The 21,669-nt window shown below is 34.9% G+C and overlaps 1 protein-coding gene across 4 annotated transcripts in view; it reads right to left on the bottom strand.

The window, feature by feature from the left end:
• The window catches only part of CACNA2D1 (calcium voltage-gated channel auxiliary subunit alpha2delta 1), a 354,960-nt gene that overhangs the window by 188,873 nt on the left and 144,418 nt on the right, over positions 1-21,669 (bottom strand). For all 4 annotated transcript variants that reach the window (XM_088165884.1, XM_088165883.1, XM_088165882.1 and 1 more), the window contains exon 4: positions 1,044-1,103. In XM_088165884.1, the coding sequence (XP_088022010.1) occupies positions 1,044-1,103 (60 nt within the window). The remainder of the gene's footprint in view (positions 1-1,043; positions 1,104-21,669) is intronic.

The raw sequence follows: 21,669 nt of genomic DNA on the forward strand, positions 1-21,669 counted from the left end.
TTTGCTTCTGCATGGAACTTTTGCTTTTCTTATAAAACTGTCTTTGTATCAACCCATGAGTTTTCTCATATTTACTCTTGCAATTTTCTCCTCCACTCCAATTTAGTGGGAGTGAGCCAGTGCCTGTGTAATGCTTACTTGTCAGCTGGGGTTAAACCACAACTGCATTCTTAGAAAATCACTGTGATTTAACTGTGTGCCACTGTGATTCTCGTGATGTGCAAACACAGTCCAGGTTTGTAGCAGCATCATGTAAAAAGTACCATCTGTTTTTATTTCTGAAGGAACATGGAATAAAGGCATAATAAATAACTTTGACACTCAGCCTGGAACTATAACTTAAAATTAGGAGGCTTATAATCATGCAGCACAATATTAATTTGGTAATAAAAAATCAATATTGTACATTTTAAAATCATGTCATTTTTCAGTAAAGCCTCAAATAACTAAAGAAGATAATCTAATGCTGTTTGACCAGGTCAGAGGCTCTTTCAGCAGTACTAGAATATTGAATCAAGAGATGCAGTTATTAAAATATGGAAAGGTATTCTGAAAAATGGTCTATGCCTCCCAAGTCATGCAGATAACCAAATTCTTGTGTATTTTTTGTTTGGTTGGTTTTTTGTTTGTGTTTTGGGGTTTTTTTTCCCCTTTACACAAAAAAAAGACAACTTGTAAAAATCTTTTCTATGATTCTATTTCAGTGCTTGGGATAAGCACACTTTTAACTGACAGCAACCATCACTCAAATATCTTCTCTGTAATCACTCCTTGTCTGTCAAAACAAACAGATGTCTTGTGTACAACTCAGAGCTACATCCTGGGTCTGTGAACCTCCCTATGAGCTTCTGAAGGGAAAAGTTCACTTTATTCTCTAGACACCCTGACTGAGACTCTGTTTTTAGTGAATTAAATAAACTGTCTATTTATAATCAGTAACCCCTTCTGTAGTAGATACATAAACAATGTATTTGTAAGACTGCAGTTAACATTTCAAAGAGGAAAAATCCAAGACGGCTCAAAGGAGAAAAAGTGAAGCTTACCCCAAACTCATCCCTCCACTGGTGTGATGCTTGGTACTTCTCTGCTTCTTTAGCAAGGCGCTGAAGAACAAAGAGAGAGAGGACATACATTTTAGTCTTTACTGATTCTTCACATAGAAAAATCTTTCTCTTTTACTTTTTTCATATACATGTTTTCTCTTTATAAATGTTAGATATCTAATTTTTTGCAGTTACTTGAAAATTATGTATATTTAAGTAAAGGTGAACCATCTCATCTAAAAAATGCTATTTTCTGTATTATTTGATATTTAAGTACTGTAATGCATTAGGAAACTTAACCATCCCTCCAACATAATTTAAGTAGTTCTAGTTAAATTTAAAATCTATCAATATCCTACTGAAAACACTTTCTCCTTACACACACTACCTTGTCTTATGTGCATTAATTTGATCTACCATCTTATGACAAGTACATTTTAAAATATTAAAACACCATGTTATGGGCATTTATTTCTCTATGATATCACGTAGCTTCAATTATAGAAAGTACTGACAGCCCTGTGATTATTAGGGACACATAAAATGTCAGTAATTTGGGACTAGTTGGAGTCTGATCCCATGGATTGAATTAGCAGCTGGAAAGTTACAGGCATGCTCTTAGAGGGCATTTTCTTCATGTTTAATACTTTAATGAAATCCAGAGTTTTTTCACTTAGCCCCACAGGAAGCAAAGCACAATGTACAGGAATCTGCTCTTTCAAATCCATCTCTTGTACAGATACATCCATTAGACTGGATGAGGTGTTCCTCCTCACACAAAATTTGAAGGCTTTGAAAAAAATCTGTTTGGACACAGTTCTTAGAAGTTTGCTACAATTTTGTATATAGAAGTTGCCAAGGTAATGCATGCTCTCCAGCTAAGCTGCACACGGATCCCCCATCCCACAGATCCAGCCATCCCTAAAGCAAGCCAGCTCACTCTGAAGAAGCAGCTACCTGATGTGAATGTAGTTCATGTGGACTCAGCCATGTCCTAATTGTTGAATGACTTTTCGAACTCAATTGTTTTACAGTCCAATAAAAATTTCAGCACCTGTTTTTAGGGAGTCATGGTCCCTTTCTAGCAGGCACAGCCTATGTCCACCAGATAAACAGGGATGAAAAAAATGCTTACTGTGTAACAACAAGTCTGTTGACCCTTTTAGTATTCAGACCAATCCCTACACAAAATGAACTGGTGTACAAGTTACACTTTCAACTGAGTCACCTTGTCAGTTATTGTTAACAGCAAAAGGAATATGACTAGAAAGCCCATGAAAGCTGGAGTTCCAGACATGATCCTGACCTCAGACCTGTTCCAGATTGCAACTGCCTGTGCAACCTCATCCCCTGAGGGCAACCCCTCTCCTGCTCTAGCAGTTACCAAAGTGAGTGATACATTTCAAAAATCAGAACTTAGGATCTTTTTCCTTATTTTTAGGTTTGAAATGATTCTTTAAAACCAGAAAGAAAAGTCAACAAACCTGTGTCCTGTACTGCCACAAAATGTGTCCCTATTCAAATTATTTAATTGTCAATTCAGATGATTCTTAGCTAACTGAAAGCTACCAGCACCTTACAGGCACTGCCCATGGGAGGTATCCATAGTAACCAAGTACCACATTAACCACAGAAAAACTATGATATCATTTCATACATTATATTGGAAAAAAGCACAGCCCAACTCTCTCTTGACTGCACTGGACAAACGTCTACAGCATTTTTATTTTTTTTGGTAATATACTAGAACCACTTTGTCCATCTAATTTATTCAATTAATCTTGCCCATTCTGCATCTAAATTTGAGTATCCTCTGATATATTCGAGATTATTAAGTCATATGTCACAAGATTGTAGCAAAGCAAGATATAACACTTAATACATGTGTAAATAGCTGCAGTTAACACTGCCCTCAGATTTCCTTCATATTCTGCTCCATTGCCTTAAGGTACTCTGAGAACCACAAAAGACAGCAGAACCCAAATGCATAAAATGATAGATGGGTTAGGGAGAGAAATATATACTCATCATTAACATTACTAAGAATTTTCCATGGAAAGAACTGAAGCCATGCTTGAAATTCCTCAGTTCAAATGGTAAATTTCTTAGCTCATCTGCACTGTAAAATGAAAATGCTTAAAGCAGATTTTTTAAAAATGTCGGTTTGGGTTGCTTTCTCTTGTCTCAAATGAAGGGGAAAAAAAGAATATCTTTCACAAAATTGTTGGAATTTTTCAGTCAGGTTTCAGTTAGAACCCATCCTAACTGCCCAAGCAACTTTCTAAAATAACCCTACATGCAATATTCTACAATGGTTTACACCTTAAAATAGCCTCCAAAATAAGAGGCTGGCATTCAGGGCATGTGTATAGAGCTCTGTTAAAGGTAATCAAGCTCATACAAAAGTCCAAGAAAACTGTTTAAGAGTAGTAACCAATGAGAAAACCGTTGTTTATCGACACCTAAAACCTCAAACCCAACACCATAATGGAAGTACACATGACAACAAGACAGGAACATGTATGCAGGCTCGAGCAACTGGCTAGGACACCTTTCTGATTTCTTCATCACTGCTTACCTGAAGAATCTTTGCATTTTTCTCTACTGTCCAAAAATCAATATTTTTTTTGTTGTTGTTCCAGTTATTTATTCCATGTTAAAAAATTTGATCTGCAATGTATCCAATACTTTAGCTGGAATGTATATTTAGAATGTACTTCATATCACCCTGTGTCAACACTCCTCAACCAAAAATAGCTGGGCAGTTAAGCAAACTCAAGTTACCTGTGCCTTTTATTTGAGACACAAGGAGAGACTAATTTTTCATGTCTCAAAGAAATCATGTCTGCTTCTTCTCGAGGTATGCAAATGTCAGGTCTGGCCTTCCCTGTTTTGATGGAAGAGTCTCTGGAGAATGCTGACAGAGAAGCTGCCCAAGAGCCAGCTGACACCTGGCTCTTCCCATTTTCCCTCTCATTACAATGAGGGTTTAATAAGGCAACAGCTTCTTTAACACCATGACCCACTGCAGCTCCCTACAGGTTTCTACAGCAAATACTAAAATCCTGACATATATTTTATTTTATGTGTAAGAAAACAAGAATAAATGGTTTAAAACAATATTCTTGTGTATTAAAAACTTCTTCCTCCAAGCCCCATTTGCTGTGGAACAAACATGAAAGCTGTAAGATATTTTCACGCCTTGAACAAAGCTCTGTTTAACAGCACCTTCTTGCATACAGAGTAGGAAAAGCAAAACAACACTAAAAATGGAAAAAGAAACAAAACTAACATGTAACAGAAGTGTTCTGGCTTACTTCAATATATTTAAAGAACCTTACTTCGTGCAGTCGGATGGAGACAACAGATTTACCCTGAAGTAGTAAATAAATTGAGAAACCACGACCATAGAGTGAGGGCTGCAAAGGCTAACAGAATGCTGTAGCATCTATCCATGTACTTTTGGAGGATGCATGACAACTGTGTGATGGTGCTTTTTAAGTAAGGGATCAGAGGAGCTGATGTCAGATTTAGCCAGTGTCTGATGTCAAATTTATGGTGCTTGGAAACACCTTGATTAAACATACAATTTGTTTATTAAATTTTCCTAGCTTAAAAAATTACTTCTATCTTTTTTGTTGTTGTTGTTGGGTTTTTTTAATTATTAATGAGAACTGCTTTCTCTTTTTTTTTTTTTCATCTTTTACTAGGCTGTATCGTGCATTATTTTAAGGAATTTCCAGAATAATTAGCTCATCAATAAAAAAATAATTATCCCTTGAAAATCAGTCACTGCTCACAATAAGTACTTTTAATCAAATTTTGAAAGGACTCAAAAGGTGCCTTGCACTAGATTTCCTTGTACCTTTCAAAAAAAAAGGTTATCTTTAAAGGAAAACAGCTATTGAAAAGCTAGATAAAGTGCAAGTCTTAATTCACTCCACCAGCCTATGAATCTTTCTTTAACTTTTAAAGGGATTATAAAAGATTATACACAGACAAACACACAGACAATAGAAAAGCAAAATAACAACTAAAAAAGATCCAAAGCCCCGCTGCTTGTCAATCTCAAAACCCTCTATTTTCAAAGGTCTTGTCCCCAGTTTCCAAGTTCACGTTACTATCTCTGAAAGGCAGCCTTTGATGTGGCACAGACTGCAAGAATCTTTATCTGATCTATAAAGATCAACTCCCTAGAAGGCCTATTCATCTTCCAGCCTTCATTTTTTTACGTATATGTCATATTTTTATCTCCTCCTTGCCAGCACAGGATTCTGTCAGCAAATGGCCCAATTAAATTTATATTCAGTACAACGAAATATTTTTGTGCTTCCCATTTTCCTTTAAATGTTTTATTTGAAAATAATATTAAACTACTTCTTGATATATTAATCTATTATAGAATGTGCAATCTTAAGAGTTAATAGATATCAGTAGCCCCACAAAATTTATAAAATGCAAAATCCAAGGATTTTCAGGTTGTTTTAAGAAAATAAGTACCATGGGAAAATATATCAATATCAAGCTTACAAAGAACAACACAGAATGCACAATGACCTTCAAGTCCTGATTGTAAAATATTATCCAAATATTCAAACCTGTTCTTTCATGAACAGCATAAAAGCCACAAGTATGCGTAAAAGTGGTTTAATACATAGTTTTCATATATGTGTCTGAGATAACAAATAGTTTTCCTCCATAGTTGATTATGAATTGGATATGAATTACAAGATGAAGAAGAGATTTTGTAAGACTCATATATTGGTGTCTGAAGTGTCAATGCAAGACTGATACTGTTATTTCAGTACGGGTTTAATAGAGACTGACAAAGTCTAAAGGATTACATTCTCATCTCAGTAAGCTGTTACATTCTATATTAAACCAAATCTCTTCTATCTTGATTCTAGTGTCTTTACATGCATAGCATTTTTTATATTTTCACAGGAATCTTGGTAATGAATTATCCAAATACCCCTGAACTACCCTATTCAATAATTGTACCCAATTATATAAAAAGACCATCCAGTGTGCCAAACAGAGTGTGATTTCAACTAACAATTGGAAATTGGAAGGTCAGTAACCCATAAGTGAGCACAGATGTGCTAAAGATAGCAAGACCATAACTCTCATATAAACACATTTGGATTTATTTTCTTTGTCTTATTTCCATAATTCCAGTGGGACACAGGAGGAGTTAATAGGGGCTCACTACCCTTTTACATGTTATTTATCAAGTTATTTCCTATATGATTTTTCTGATAATAATTATCACCATAAAAGCTGATCTAGATTTGATGAAGCTGAGGCATGTCAGTTTGGATAAGAGAGTCCCAACCATAAAACAATGTCTTAGACTGAACCAAAGACATTCCTAATTTTTCTGATTTAAATTGTAACCACAAGTTTTAATGCTTCCTTTTTCAAGTAAATTTATTTGCTTTTAAAAATATTGTGATCACTAACACTAAAGCACAAAAGTTTCCATATTAATTCATACTTCCCTATGTGAAATAAGGACTTTTTTTCCTAAGCTTTGCTGTATTCCATTATATAAAGATCATAATCTCCAGCATAAGTGTAACCAGAATTTTATACGCTTTTTTTTTTTTTTTTTTTTAATATAGTGACCAAATATAGGTTTGGTTTTTTTTTTGCTGATGTGCAGGTTGGTTTGTTTTAGGTACTCACACTGCAGAGTCACAGCTTCTCTTTACTCTGACATCTGCTGTGCCACATAATGGTAATGTGATCTGTGCTCTGTTAATGAGGATATCTGAAGCATATCAGGACACAGAAAGACTGTGCTTATAATTGGTCTCCTATGTTCATACAGAATTTGTATGCTGTACTCCTCAGCTACTCTCTGGGGACAGTTTCACTTTTGTCATCTAAGGAAGCATTTGAGTCATATTCATATGGAAGAAGGGTATAGCAGAGGTCTGCTGACACGTGATACTTGCCAAAAGCAGTCTTCATATAAAACTACTTCCCTAAATATATATATAATTTAAGACAATTGGGAATTAGCACAATTTTTCAAAAAGCTAATATTATTACACTCTGGACAACAGTTCAAAGTAACACCTAAATCATTGTCTTCCACTTTATAAACAATTAACAGCAACCGAAAAAGCTACATTTATTTTTTTCTAATTCAGCTGTAGATGAGAAAACTCAACTTTAATTAAACAGTAAGCAAAAAATTACTTTCCATACTTTGACTGCTTTTCGAATGCATTTCAAGACATTTCTGCTTTATTCACATGAAATGTAATTCTATTTCAGACCTTCTTAATCAGTTTTTCTAACAGTATGACTTCATATCCAAAGGCTGGCATGTTGGCTACAAAGTAACCTAATAAAAGAAAAATATTATCAACTTCCATGTATTTAAAAGACAGAGCTTTAAAGGTTTTCAGTATCTATTAATAGCTATAATAAAAATCATTCTTTGTCATTCAAGACAACCTTTATTCCTGCTGTTTACTTAAATGAAAGAAGCAAAAAATAAGGTTAATTCTCTACAGAGAACTTTTACTCTCCTAGTTCCAAAGCATATCAAGCCACTGGTCTAAATAAGATCAGAAATCAATGGCAAATAAAATGTGAGCTAGAGTACTTGAGATTACAGTATTGTAGGTAAAGTTAATGCTTTCTGACATAACTAATTACATTTATTTTAACAGGAAAAACTGAAATTGGGATGCCCTAAATAAATGCATCCCACATGTGCTTTTGATATCTGTGTCACGTGCAATCACCTGTCACTGACAAGAGTGTCATATAAGAAAAGTAAGAAAGGATAAAACTCAAAGAACATTTGTCACAGTAACATTTCTCCATTATATAAAAGCAGCCCTTCCCTAAAACATGAACTAGAAATAGCTCTTCTCTTCTATTTTTTCCTAGCAAATTAACAAAAAGATAAGGAAAAAGTGGCATAGTGGCTGTACTTCAAGGCCTAAAAGGGAGCTGAAAGAGTCTTTCAAATACACTGTATTAGGATTCTCAGTTAAGTGTTAGAAAGTATCTAAAATCCTTCAGAAGTAGTCAAGCATACAGATATTGTCACTTTTTGCTTCCATCCTGAAAACAAATCACAGAAAACCTGGAGCTCTATACACTACTGAAATTCATGGCTGAAGAATAAATAACTAAATAAGAAAATAAATAAATAATCTAAATCCCATACATTTAAACTTCTCGAAAAGTGGTATAGCTTGATATGCGCTCAGGTGAATGTACAGCCTCCAGAAGTTGCAGGGGGATGATGTCAAGTACTAGTTTGCAGCTGTCTGAAAATTTACTAGTGTCACCTCAGCTTTGTGTCTAATATCCGTAATTCTAACTAGAACTAGCAAGACCATTGGTACCAAATGAAAAGAAAGCTTACATGTGCAGTCAAAGGGAAAAATGAACCACAGGTCCAAAGGCATTGCTGGAGGAGTACCTGAGTACCAGAGAACACATCAAATACAGACACAATGAAGAACGCAGGGAGCATAAAATTGTCTTCTCTGACTGGAGCACTGAGTCCCATCCATGAGGCATGAAATATTATTTGTGTGAAATACCTTACACACTTCATATGATGGAGTAGGGGTGTACAAATTAATTGGCTGCAAGTTGTCAGCTCCCTATACACTGCAAAAAAGAGTGTAGCAGATTCACATCAGAAGGTAGAGAAGCAGAATTTCCACATTTATGGGGAGAGAGAAGGAGGAAGGAATTTCAGTTGCCAAGCTAGAGTATATTTCTAGGATCTGTGCAATCAGATTTGAGAAGCTGGGCAATATTATGACAGCTTGATACTGCCAAAAATGTTTCAGTAGACAAGGGAGTATGATAGAGACAGCTGTAGATAAAGGCATGAAGAAAAACTATTAGAAGAATAAGATAGTCAAATGCATCTTGACATCTAGCAGTGAAATTTCACTAGAGTGGTGTATAAAAATAGCAGAAGACCACTTCTTTTAAGACATCATTCATCCTTCTCATTTGCAGAGGTTTAAACTCCTTAGAGCTTATTACATTTTCACTCTAATAATTCATATGCTTTAAATGTAAGTCACATTAGTGTTATATTTTTAAACAGGCTCAAAGTGAAGGACACATGCTGAAACCATTAGTCTAAAATTGCCAACTGCTCCAACAAATCTCAAATTGCATAACACTACCAGCTCCAACACACTGCCTGCCTTAGGAAACCCTTTTAACCTTCACAGCTGAGCTAGTAACTTCACAGGCATGGTTAGAAAATGACATGTATATTGAGTAGGCGTGCCTTGTTACCCTGTTTTTTTTCACATACTTTCTATCAACTCAAGGAGAAGTAAGAACTACATAAATTATTTTAGAAATACCAAAATTAACTCACTTCAAAAAAAGTGTTCTAAAATGTCAAAAAGGTAATTTTCCTCTGACTTAAAAGAAAAAATAACGCAGCTCAGATTGCTTTACAACTCCTTTAATACCTCCTTAAGTTCCACTTAAAACAAGCAATCAAAAAGAAATTAAAAAAAAAAAAAAAAGACAAAATAAACCTACCGATTTATATATGTTAGCAGATTCACTGAAATGTGACTAATATCTGAACAGGAACAGACATAACTGAAATATGTAAATGCAACTGCCTTTAAAGGGAAAAGTAGGAAAAAAGAATAAAACAAGTGAATACCTCCTTGCAAAGTACAAGGGGAAGAAAACATTGATATAGACTGGCATCACTCGTGCAAGAAAAACGCTAAAGAAGTCTGTTACCTTTAATCAAATAGGGGATGAAAGAGCAGTTGCATCTTGTCCCATCACATAATCTAACAGAGCAAATTTCACAGAATGCTACAGTTTCATATGAGTTTAGGAACAATATAACAAATAATATCATTTTACTGTCAATACAACTTAATAACAATATTAAATAAACACTGAATATTCAAAACACTGCAGTATTTTGGTTTAAAATTATAGCTTCTGTTAAAATCACAAAAGTGGCGATCAGCTAGGTAGGACACACTAAATACAGAGAAGTGCAGTGAGTTCTAGATTTACTCACACTTTGTGTGTTACAAAAGATGCTTTGATGTAATGCTGTTGTAATCCTAAAAGCTAACCCTAAAGCTGGAGATTTAAAATCTCTGCTGAACTGATAAGCAAATATCTCCTTTTGGCCATGTCACCAGAAACAGCATTAAGTTCTCTCAGAGTTGGATGGGTATTTATAGAAAGAAGAGCAAAATCCAGAATTTCCAGAAATAACAGGGGTGAACAGAGCTCATTTATCATTTCTTCCTCTGCAGAATAGGGTAGACAGAAATGTTTTATTTCATTAAGATACATTCATAACCTAAACTATAATGATAAATTCCCAAGTTAATGATTCATAATAAAATCAAGTTAGCACTGAAATCTGCAGCAGCATTTCCAGAAATGGGCCTGTGAACAATGCAACTGTATTAATAATAAAATGTAGAGCTTGAATAGTGGAACCAATTTGTGAATTTTAGAAAAAAAAATCTGCACGTTCACCTCAGCTCTCCAATGTATAAAACAGAATAATGAATTTGACTAATTACAAGTCTGTTCAAAAATGAATCCAATTCTTAAATATATACACATATTTGCTTAAACTACAGCTGAATACCAAATGGAGCTTTAACAAGGCAAGATAGTGTCTCAACAGCTTTGCATGTCAGGGAAAAAAAATAGAGCAGGTGGTGGGCTATAGCTGCTGAATAATCAACTTGATCTCATCAGCAGTCAGGGGTGAGAGCCAAGGAAACACGTTACTGTTGGCAACAGCAGAAACAAATGATACATTAATACTGCATGCTATTTTCAGGCAACATTTCCCTAATGGAAGTAATTCTAGTCAAAAGAAATAGGAAGTGTTTTACTGTGACTCCTGGAGAAAACTGAGTACAAAGGAAAATGACCTTCCCCTGGCAAAGTGTAAGAGAGGTTTTTATTTTCCCAGAGACCCTGTGGCAGTCGGGACAGCAATGCTGGGAACAAACCCTGCTGTCACACCTGGCTCTGACCAGGGGTAACAGGACACCCAAAGCCCCTGCATGTCAGAACCCTGCTCACTGAGAATTTTAGACTTTCTGTGCTCACAGGCACTGACCCCCAGGAGAACACTGCATTTGACCTGAGGCCGTGGAAAAGGCTTCCAAAATTAAATAATAAAACTGGAATTAGAAGTATGTAGTTTGAATAGGAGTGTGAAATATGACACGGTAAAAATCATAAAGTTTTAGAATATAGTCATATATATAAAGCAAGATAAAAGTTTTGAAGCAAAGGCTAGTCCTTCTTCTTCACCTTCTTCTTCCCCTTCTTCTTCATGAGTCTAAGTAATCTTATGTAATTAGGTAAAAAGTCCACATTGCGAGCCACGGATAATTAATTATTAAGTTAAAAGTAAAAATAATGTAAGTATCATTTCTTAATTAGATAGTTTTCCCTTAAAAGGCCTTGTAAAGAGAAAAAGAAGACTCCATTTTTAGTTTATTGGCTTGAAATACTGTAGAACTCACGGTTTGTGAGACTATAATATAAATAAAAACTAATAAACATCTAAGTCTGAACAAGAAATACCATCTCACACATTTAATCCCAACCCTGGCAAAAAGAAGATAAACCGCAGCACCTGCATTTCCTTCTTATCACATGGAGTGCAATAACATGCTGCTTCTAAACTTTCTCAAACATATTTTAAAAGAACTGTTGCACTCCCAGCATTCTCTCTCTACTAGACAGGCTCAAGTTTTAATGTTCAAGTGTAGACATGACAAGTTTGTAAAAGCAATTCAGGTACTTTGTCAGTTACACATTTTCTATAAAGGACTAAAGGGGATTTACTAGTTCTTACCCTCCAAAAGAACATTCTTCCAGATGGCAATGTAAAACCATCTTAAATTTAAAAGTAAAAATATAAGGTGAGAATGCTGAAAATGGTATATTCTACATTTCCATGCATTGTGTTGGTCGTGATTTCTCTTCAGCATCTTTTGTCATGCATACATCATATACTGGACAATTTATGACCTCTTTGTTCCAGGCAGAAAAGTCTTTTTCAGGGCATTCTTGTGATTTTACAGAAAATGCAACCTGTTTAAGGTATATCATTAACTATTATTCATATTTCTGTACTATAAGACCTTTAAGATGGAATTATATGTGAAAAAATACTATTTTTTCATTGTAAAACCTCCAGCTGTAAAACTCATGCATATTGTCATGGCTACAGAAGTATTTAATAACTTTTACCATCCATTGTGAAGTTTATAACGCTAATTGTATTTAAAACATAAAGTAATGTGACCAAAGTCACACAAAACATTAGTGTTAGGTGCTAGTAACACCAAAGTCCATAAGATTTATCTTCTGTATGAATCCATTGTATTTTTCATTCAGTTATTTTCCTCCTTTTTCTGTGATTATGTACATGACCTATAGCTATGCCTAAGAAATGTATTTCATTGGCTGCCTTAATGACTAATGTACAGACCTGGATCAACATTCAAACCATAATTTCCTTCCAATTTTTACAAAAAGGAAAAAAAACCAACAAATAATTAAGATTGTTTTTAGTGTTACCCTCACAGGTGACACATTTGAGAACTACTACAAGAGGTTTGGGTTTATGTATGATGACTTCCACCAAGAGGTGTTTAATTAGGATGTCTCACACTTTTCTCTGTATGAAAATCTAATTGCCACTTTCTAGTTCAAAGAACACAATCAAGAATCATTATCCCATCTCAAAACTGTCTTCTTCCTCATGTCACTTTCACATCTGGTGTTATTTTATTTTCCAATCTTGCATGCTTCTTCTCTATATAGGTAATATACTGAACCATGCCAATAAACTTAGCGCCCTCCAAAAAGTGTATTTATCTTTTATTCCAGTTACAGCTATTTACTGAAAATCAGAATCAAACTGTGAATAGAAGAAAGAAAATACGAAGCAGTCAACTCTCATTATTATTAAAAAAAGAAAAAAATATATAAACTAAACACACATCAGGAATGTCACAGTACAAGTAAAGCAAAATCTGGCAGTACTATACCAGACTGGATGTTAGTTGCACCTAACACCTAACTCAGTATGATGCAGTTGACTGCAGCTGATCTGAGTTGCACTTAAAAACTCTGCCCAAGAAGAATTTCTTCCACATGCCTGTTAAACTGGCACATTAAGATAGCAGAAATGATTTTCAGAAATCAGTCTGAATCTTAAAGCAAGACACCTGAGCTGATACTTAAGGGACTGGCAGACTGCTAAAGGTTTAGAGAACATCCAGGATGTTCTTGTGGGATTTTATTGAATTGCTTTTGGGCTATATTCCCAAGGAATACTGGAAAACAGATAAGTTTTCTAAGTGGAAAGGTTGATTCTTCTGAGCACTTCCCTGTCACATGAAACATTAAGATTTGAGAAGTCAGACTCTTTGTGCCCTCATTCAGGTCACTGTCAGTATTGAAATGCTGAATCTTTACTATCTGACTCTGAAAAGTGACTCAATACCAAGGAAAAAAAAAGCATCTTGCACTTCTATATGAAAACAATTATAGATTTCAATATATCTTTCAAATCTATAGATTGTGATGGGTATACTGCATTAGTAAAGACCAAAAATGCAGCTTCATGTTGCATCAGACAATACTCTTGGCTCACCATCCATCAATATGGTCAATGACACAAATGACAGTAAAACACATTCACTTGCATATACAACAGAAGTTTCAAGCATATAAACCCCAAATTTAAAGCCTTACTGAATTAAATTACAGCTAAATTCAACCATACAGTGAACTTTTCACCTGTATCCTGTGGTCAGGTGGGTTTAGCAAAGTTGAATGAAGGGTGTAAGGAATGGTTACTGTGCAGAAACTTGGACACCCAGGTGGGAAATAACAACTGGAATTTCTTCCACCATGCTGCCCCATGATAATATCACTACTTAGAGCTCTGGTTTATAAAACAAGATAGCTGGATGGCCCTTGTCAGCTGAACAGTTACATGCCTCAGTTGGGTTAGATTAAAGAGCAGATGGAAAATAAGGAAAATTAACTTTATTTAGTAAATTAAAATTGCAAACTGTATTGTCAAGATTTTTGTGTTTCTACTGTTAGTCACTTACCAAGTAATACCTTTAGCAATACCTTTCTCCAAACTTTAGATCTTGGGCTTATTTTTATCTGTGTTACTCATCTTCTTACTCCACAGGAAAAAGAAAAAAATCAAAAACAAAAACAAAAACACCAAAACACCAAAACAACAACAACAACAACAAAAAAACCACCAAAACACAAAACACAAAAAACAAAAAACAAACAAATGCCCCCCCAAAAAACAAAAACCAAACAAAAAAAACAAAAAAAAAAACAAAAAAAAACCAAAAAAACCCAAAACAACAAAAAACCAACCAAACAAAAAACGTCCCAAAAACCCAAACCAAACCAAAATAAAAAAAGACAAAACAACAACCCAAAAAGAAACCAACAAAAAAAAACCAAAAAAAAAACCAAAAAAACCCCCCAAAAAACCCCAAACAAACAAAAAAAAAAAAACAAAACCAAAACCAAAAAATAAACGAACAAAAAACCAAACAAAAAAAACACTGGGAAAAAAACCCTCAGATATATATCCCTGCTAATTCTGTGTTGGGTATAAGAAAAATCAAGGCCTCAATAAATCCCCAACATCACAAAGAAGAAATTTCCAACAAAACAGATTTTTAAAAATCACAAGCTTACGAAGATGATACGATAACTTAGGCAGCATATCGCTTTTTTCTTAAAAAAATATAATAATAATAAAAAAAATAAAATTATTTTTGGAACTGGAAATATTAGCAGGCACAGGCAGATGTGTGATGATGGCATATAAGAAGCCATTGGACAATACAGCAAACACACTGCCTGACTTCTGCATTCCCACCCATCCCATTTTGTTAACTTGGATGGGGGTGGCAGCAGCAAAGCTACGGCTGCTCTGACACAAACTGTCCAGGTGAAAGCTGGCAGCCAACCTCAGGAGTGCCCAGAAAGGTAAAAAAGAATAAAGTGGCAACTTCTGCCAGCTCAGGGCTTGTTTTTGTTTTTTTTTTAATAGCTACAATTGATAGAGAAGCTACTTAAATGCAAAGCTGCTGTGGATCTCAGTCCATCGATTTTGTTGTTATCCAACAAACCCTGAAGAGGCTGCTCACATAACTACTCAGTTGCCTGGAAGATCACAGCTTTGATTAGCAATTCAACTGGAAACCAAGTCACTGAAGATCTGTGCAGTGTAAAAGCGTGGATGGGAGATTTACTTGCACACTCTGTGCTGGAGTTTTATAGGTACTATATGTGCAATAAACCATAGAATGTGGCACTGAATTATACTACATATGTTCCTCTGAGTTTGTAGAAAACATTCTTATATTGTATTTACATAATAAAGTAAGAAATGCATCGTAAAACATATGCTCATTTTCTGAAATGTATATGTAAAGTACAAATATCTTCTGAGTGATTCTTCGCATAAAAATATATATACTAAGTAATGGGGAAAAAAAAAAAAAGAGAAAAACATTTATAATAGAAATAGTTTGATGTATCATTTTGAGCCAATGCATAATCCAGACAGATTATGCTTTTTTTACAATAGCATAATGTGTTTGGTGTTTGGTAGCTATTGAACTGTTCAACTGATTAAATAGTTTATCTGTTTGCATCATTTTTAATTCTTGCGCTTTTAAGCTCAGTAAAGCATAAAGGAAAGAGAGAAAAAAAGGTCAATACAATCTTCAAAAGTAAAACTGACAAGTTAAAAAAAAAAAACTTAACCCAAGAAAACAAAACAAAACCAAAAAACCAACACTTTTTCTAAAGGAAAGGAATCTGAAAACTGCTTTAATTGATCCTAGTCAGTCCCTTTCAGAAGATCATGATATTCTAAGAGCAATATCTCTTTACACCCTGATTTATTAGTCATTGTCTTTTGTTATGTTCATGCATAGGTAATTTTGTGAATAGTTTTCAGGCAACTATTACCAGATAGGTTTATATATATTTGTGTATACAATGATGAAATATTCCAAGGTGAGTTGACTGCAGTCATTATAGCTATGGTTGTTAAAATGGTAAAACTGGTCAATATAATTACAGCAAACTTTTTGATCCTTTAATTATAGAAAAAAAAAAAACCATAAAACCAAAAAAAACCAAAGCCAACAACCTTCACCTGGATTTAAAATTCCTTTACAGTACGAACAATACAAAGGATGAAACGTTTTATGAGAAAGCTGAGAAAACGGGGTTTTAGTGTTGAATAAAAATCTCTTTTTAAGGCACTCCTTGCCTCTTGTATGATTTGCACCACTGTTTCCCAGACACAGTTGTGCCTATTTCTTTTCAAGTATAAGCAAAGCTAGTTCAGTAGGCTTGTTTTAAGCAGAAGTTAAAGAAAGACTTTCCTCTCACTTGGGCAATATCCTGCAATGTTTGCAGAAGGTTTCCTAACCGTTCCAGCGAATCCAGAACAGTGAATAAACCAAACAAGGATTTTACTTCACAGCATGTAAATAAAAGAAAAGCCTTGTCAAACTGAATGTTTTCCAAGGTTGATATAAAGTTTCACAATAGTCAAGCTTATTTCAGTGGAAGGACTTCTGGATAATCACCTCATGTATTTCATGTGCAACCAGAAAGGAATTTTTATTGGATTGATATTTATACATTTGGTTCTACATACAAAGAACTATTTATGCTTTCCTTGAGCAGTAACATTTGCAGTGGGCTAAGAGCTGAATCTTCAATATACACTTGAATTGTCAATACATGTTTTAGTATCACCCTCCCTGTCTTACTATAAACCTAGTCACAAGTCTCAGAAAGGAAACATGTTCCGGAGGTTATGTTTCCTAAAAAATATTTGAAATGTTTGTTTTTCAAAAATGCGGTTTCTAGGTATAGCACATTTGACAATGTCATAAAAATACTGCTCTTCCTTATATTTGAACAATCAAGTTGTCAGATTTGTTTTAAGTGTAATCCACAGCATCATACCAAAATCCTGTCAGTCAGCAGCAGCTTATTAAACAGATCTAGGTTTGTTTGGGTTTTGCTGTTGTCAGTTGTTTGTCAGTTGCTTTCTTTGTTTGGGTGTTTAGGTTATGGAAATAGCACTTCTCAGATGATACTATGAATTCTAAGTGTGTTACTGGTACAAATCCTGGGTTATATGTGAGGGGGATGAAAGGAAAATCTGAGAAGCTGCAGCACAAGGCAGTCATGACCTTTTTGCCCTAGAGATCTTTCAAAAATCAGTGGGATTTATTTGGACTATGTAGCATGTACAGACAGTTTAATTCTGGTCCAAACATACGCCTTCCCAAAAATCTGGCCTAAGGAGAATCTCCATGGTTTTAACTCAGGATATAAACATTTCTTACTACCTTAAAATAGGTGAGGTGAGCCCAGATCCAATGTTCACTGAAACATTTAAGAGCCTGACCTAAGGAGGTCTGTGGCAGAAGAGACCCCAGAAATTTATCCCCTACAGAACTATTCCTCTATATAATTATGATCTAAATTAATTGCTCTGCATTATCCCCTTGCAACACTGTCTTCTCTCTTGCCTGAGACAAAGCATCCCAATTTACCTCTAGGAAGAAAAGGATCAGATTTTTAAATAGCATAATTTACTGATGTTCTAAGCAAAATACTGAATTAGTCTTTTAGGGGTAAATCCAGAGCATCTAGCAACTGACAGTGAAAGACGAGGTACATGGAGGTCTCAGTGCCATCTCATTTACACTGTTATTATTCAGTTTTACTCCCTTGTCAACTGTAATTTCATATTCTGCATTTAGAACTCTATCATCCCTCAACATACAAGGATTTAATGTCTGTCACAAAGACTCAATAAACCATATGTGCTCATGTGTATACAATGCCATTTCTATCTCAGACAATATATGTATGCTAATGTATCTGGGTTTGAGAGCTCAACAGCCCTCCAAAGTACCCAGATTCAGTACTTAAAGAGCTTTATGAAATCCAGTATTGCTTTACAAACAAGTAAGTACTTTTATGCATATTAGAAATACTCCTTATTAATGTATGTTAACAAAACCATTCTGTGCTATAAAGAAACCTATTATTTGTTCCTTCAGCACATGTGCTCAGCCTTATTTTCGGTCAGGGGACCCATTTCTGTGCAGGCACCACAGAAATCACTGCAGAATTGGCATGTCACAACACAAAGCAAACTTTTTATGCAGCCAAAGCCTTTGGATACCAGAAAAGAATAGGAATCCCTAAAGAACAAGTATTCAAACACAATATTAGAGCCCATCTTGAAGTGTAGCTTAGCTAATAGCATTGCCTGAGCTGAATTGATTTTCTTCAGTTATTTAAATCTCATTATATATGCTCTATTTAATTCCTTCTCCACCTAATTGATACGAAATATAAAACAACCTCTAAATAATTTAGTGTGAAAAAAAAATACAAGCTAATTAAAATCTAAAACTTGAAACACAAACGCATTCTAAACCTCTGGTTTTTTAAGACTTTTTTTTTTTTTTTTTTTTTTCTTGGAGCCACCTTTTTGTTTCTTTTATTGTTTTGGAGAGACAGTAAGTTTTTGTAAGGCTTTTTTTATTTTTTTCCTACAGTGAAAAGTGCTTACAAAGAGGCCCTAGGCTTCTCTTACTTTGATTTTTTGCCACCAATAAAGGTTTGTAATTTTTGCATTTCTGCTGAAATTGCAATTAAATTAATAAAACCTAAATTATGTATTCTTTAACCATTTAATGTGACTTGCCAGAACTGCAAATTATAATAAATCTCATTATGATTATTAATCACTCTCTTTTAATAATAAAGTGAAGACTTAAATGTCACCTTACAATACAACAGTAAGGTCAGACTTTGCTCAGATGTCACAGGGAAGGTTGGAGGGGGCAGCAGAAAAGGATACATTAATGCAGCAGTGCTTTCCAGGAGCAGATCTCAGACATGTGTGCCTCAGACATGTAGAAGGCAATAATTAAAATTAAAAAATCACCTCCTGTTACTCATGGATTGAACCATTGTATACTTCCCTCTTGTGCCAAATAGGTCATACAGTGGATATTCACACACTCAGAGCTGAAGCTCTTTTTGGTCTTAACCATTTTCAGGTAAAGTACTTCCTGAGAACATAATAAATGTAAGTAACACCTAATTATTATTTTGAATTAATTTTTATTATCTAGTTCCAAATTTAAAATAGCTACCACAGAAAGATTTCTGATCTTGTGCTATTTTGACTGAAAACATATAATCCTCAATTTGTTTTCTTCTTACTTTTGCCTTTAATTTTTATCTTTCAAAGAGCAGTTTACAAATGCACATTAAGATACATATTTTCACATTCTTGCACAGTGCCATGTATGGGGTTCTGCAAATAGTACACAGTTCCAAAACTTTTCAGTTCTATTTCTATTCTCTAATTTTTCAAATCTATTAATGAAAACTAATCTATTAATCTATTACTTAACCTGGTAATGAAAATCTCTTTCTGAAACATGAGCCACATTTTAAAATGAGTCATAGTTTCTGATAAAATAAATCTGATTATTATTTCAGTTACATTATTCCCAATATCACTATTCTTACTTAGCTTCCTAATTAAGAGGATCCTGAAAACAAAACCCATTCTCATTTATTAGTCAAACTATTCTCTTTCTCTCACACATACACACAGAAACTGTCACTTGCAATTGTCTAACCTACAAAGCCCAATCATGCAGAACCTGGCATCATCCCTGCTTTACACTGTCAGTTGGAGCCTTAGATCTCAAATGGGAGAAGAGGCACCTAACATGTTTTTATTTGGAGAAGAGTTGCTTTGTAGTTTAATTACAGCACTGTTCAGAAGATGGCAATTTGCTTCTTCTGCAAGGTTTGACAACAGCCTCAGCTAAAATGTGATAATGCATCTTATGCAAGAAATAGTGAAATATGACTGTAAACCCTAGCCTCCAGCTTTAAAAAAATCAGCTTTAATAATTTTATCTTTCATTTATTTCCAGTAATTTGCTTAACAGAAATACAACTACCAGCTCAGCAAGTATATGTATCTAGGATCTTTTAAATTAAATTTTAATACACTTTAGAAGAATGCCCACAGTGAGTTTTGTAACTATTGGCAAACATCAAAAGAATTATTTTCATATAGTAATACCATGTATGCTATATATATATATATATATATATATATATATACTTTAGATGTATTTTACACTTTCACAATTAAATATCAACTATAATCCAAGCAGCTCAGAAGTTTTCTCAGTAGTTCTTTGGGGGACAGCTTGTGGTTTTGGTTTTTGGTTGGTGTTTCTTGTTTGTTCATTTTGCTGTTGTTTTAATCTAAAACAAGCCATTTTGCTGAATGAGAAACTTTTACTGAAAATGGCAACAAGTGTTGTTAAAAATACTTCCTTACATCCATAGTAAAATTACTGGCCCAAACAGGCATTACAGCAAGGAAAAAGAAAAAGTGGCAAGTATGGATCTGACAGCAAGACCCACCTACCTCTGAGAGCTGTTTTGTGTGTTGGCCAGATTAAGCAATAGAATGCATTTCACATGGATGCTTCCACACCCTTCAGTGTAATACAGCTAAATCAGAGCTTTCTTCCCTCTGGCATGTGTCACAGAAATAAATATGAACTTCCATTCACCCCAGTTTATATGAAATGAGATGAGACATTCTTCACCAGTTTCCACAGGAAGAACATGGTGTGTTTAAACTTTTAGTCATTTCAGGTGTGGCTAAGAATAGCTTAGGGATACACTCTGGCAGCAATAATGGCATTTGCTTCCAATTGACTTCAAAGGACAATCTGAAGTAACTATCCTACAGAACATACAATTAATTATATTCCTTTTACCTTCTCCTCCAGCTACCTGCCACCTTGGAACACTGGGGGGAAAAAAAAAAACAAATTTTCCTGTTATATGTGCTCTCAAAACTAAGACTAAGAGTGTGCTCACTTTTAGCTTGCCAGCTGTTGGAGGATGACTCCTGGATCTCCAGCAACACAAGGCACACAGTTTTCTTTTCCAGAAACAACTCATGGAAAAAAAATGCTGCAGCCAAATCCCCTGAGGTACCCACCAGCCCTATAACTCAGAGGCCCACAGGGACAAACCTGTGGTTCTTGTCAAATCTCAGTAGTCATCTCAGGGTTATAACAAGTGTAAAAAAACACCTGACAAACTCCAGTGAAGTGTAAAAGGTGGAAATATCACCAAGGCTGCATTTTATCACCCCTCTAATGCTGCCTGGCAGAGGACAGATATAGGGAATAAGGCTTTCTCTCTGCTCATTCCAGTCCTTTCCACAAGAAAATAATTGGCAGCAAGTTGTCAGCTCCCTATACACTGCAATTCCAGCCAGGCCAAGGCTGTCAGCACAAGAAGGCAGAAAGTCCATCACCTGCTTTATGCTCCACCCCTGCACAGCTTGATGAGCAGCAGGAATTTGCCTTGCTTTAAATTCCAGGCAGCACACAGGCACACGTGGCTGTCACTGGAAATGCACATTTAAATGCTACTGGGTTTTCTGAAACAAAGTTCT

The sequence above is a fragment of the Sturnus vulgaris genome, chromosome 5, assembly GCF_052056855.1.
Source record: "Sturnus vulgaris isolate bStuVul1 chromosome 5, bStuVul1.hap1, whole genome shotgun sequence".
NCBI lineage: Eukaryota > Metazoa > Chordata > Aves > Passeriformes > Sturnidae > Sturnus > Sturnus vulgaris.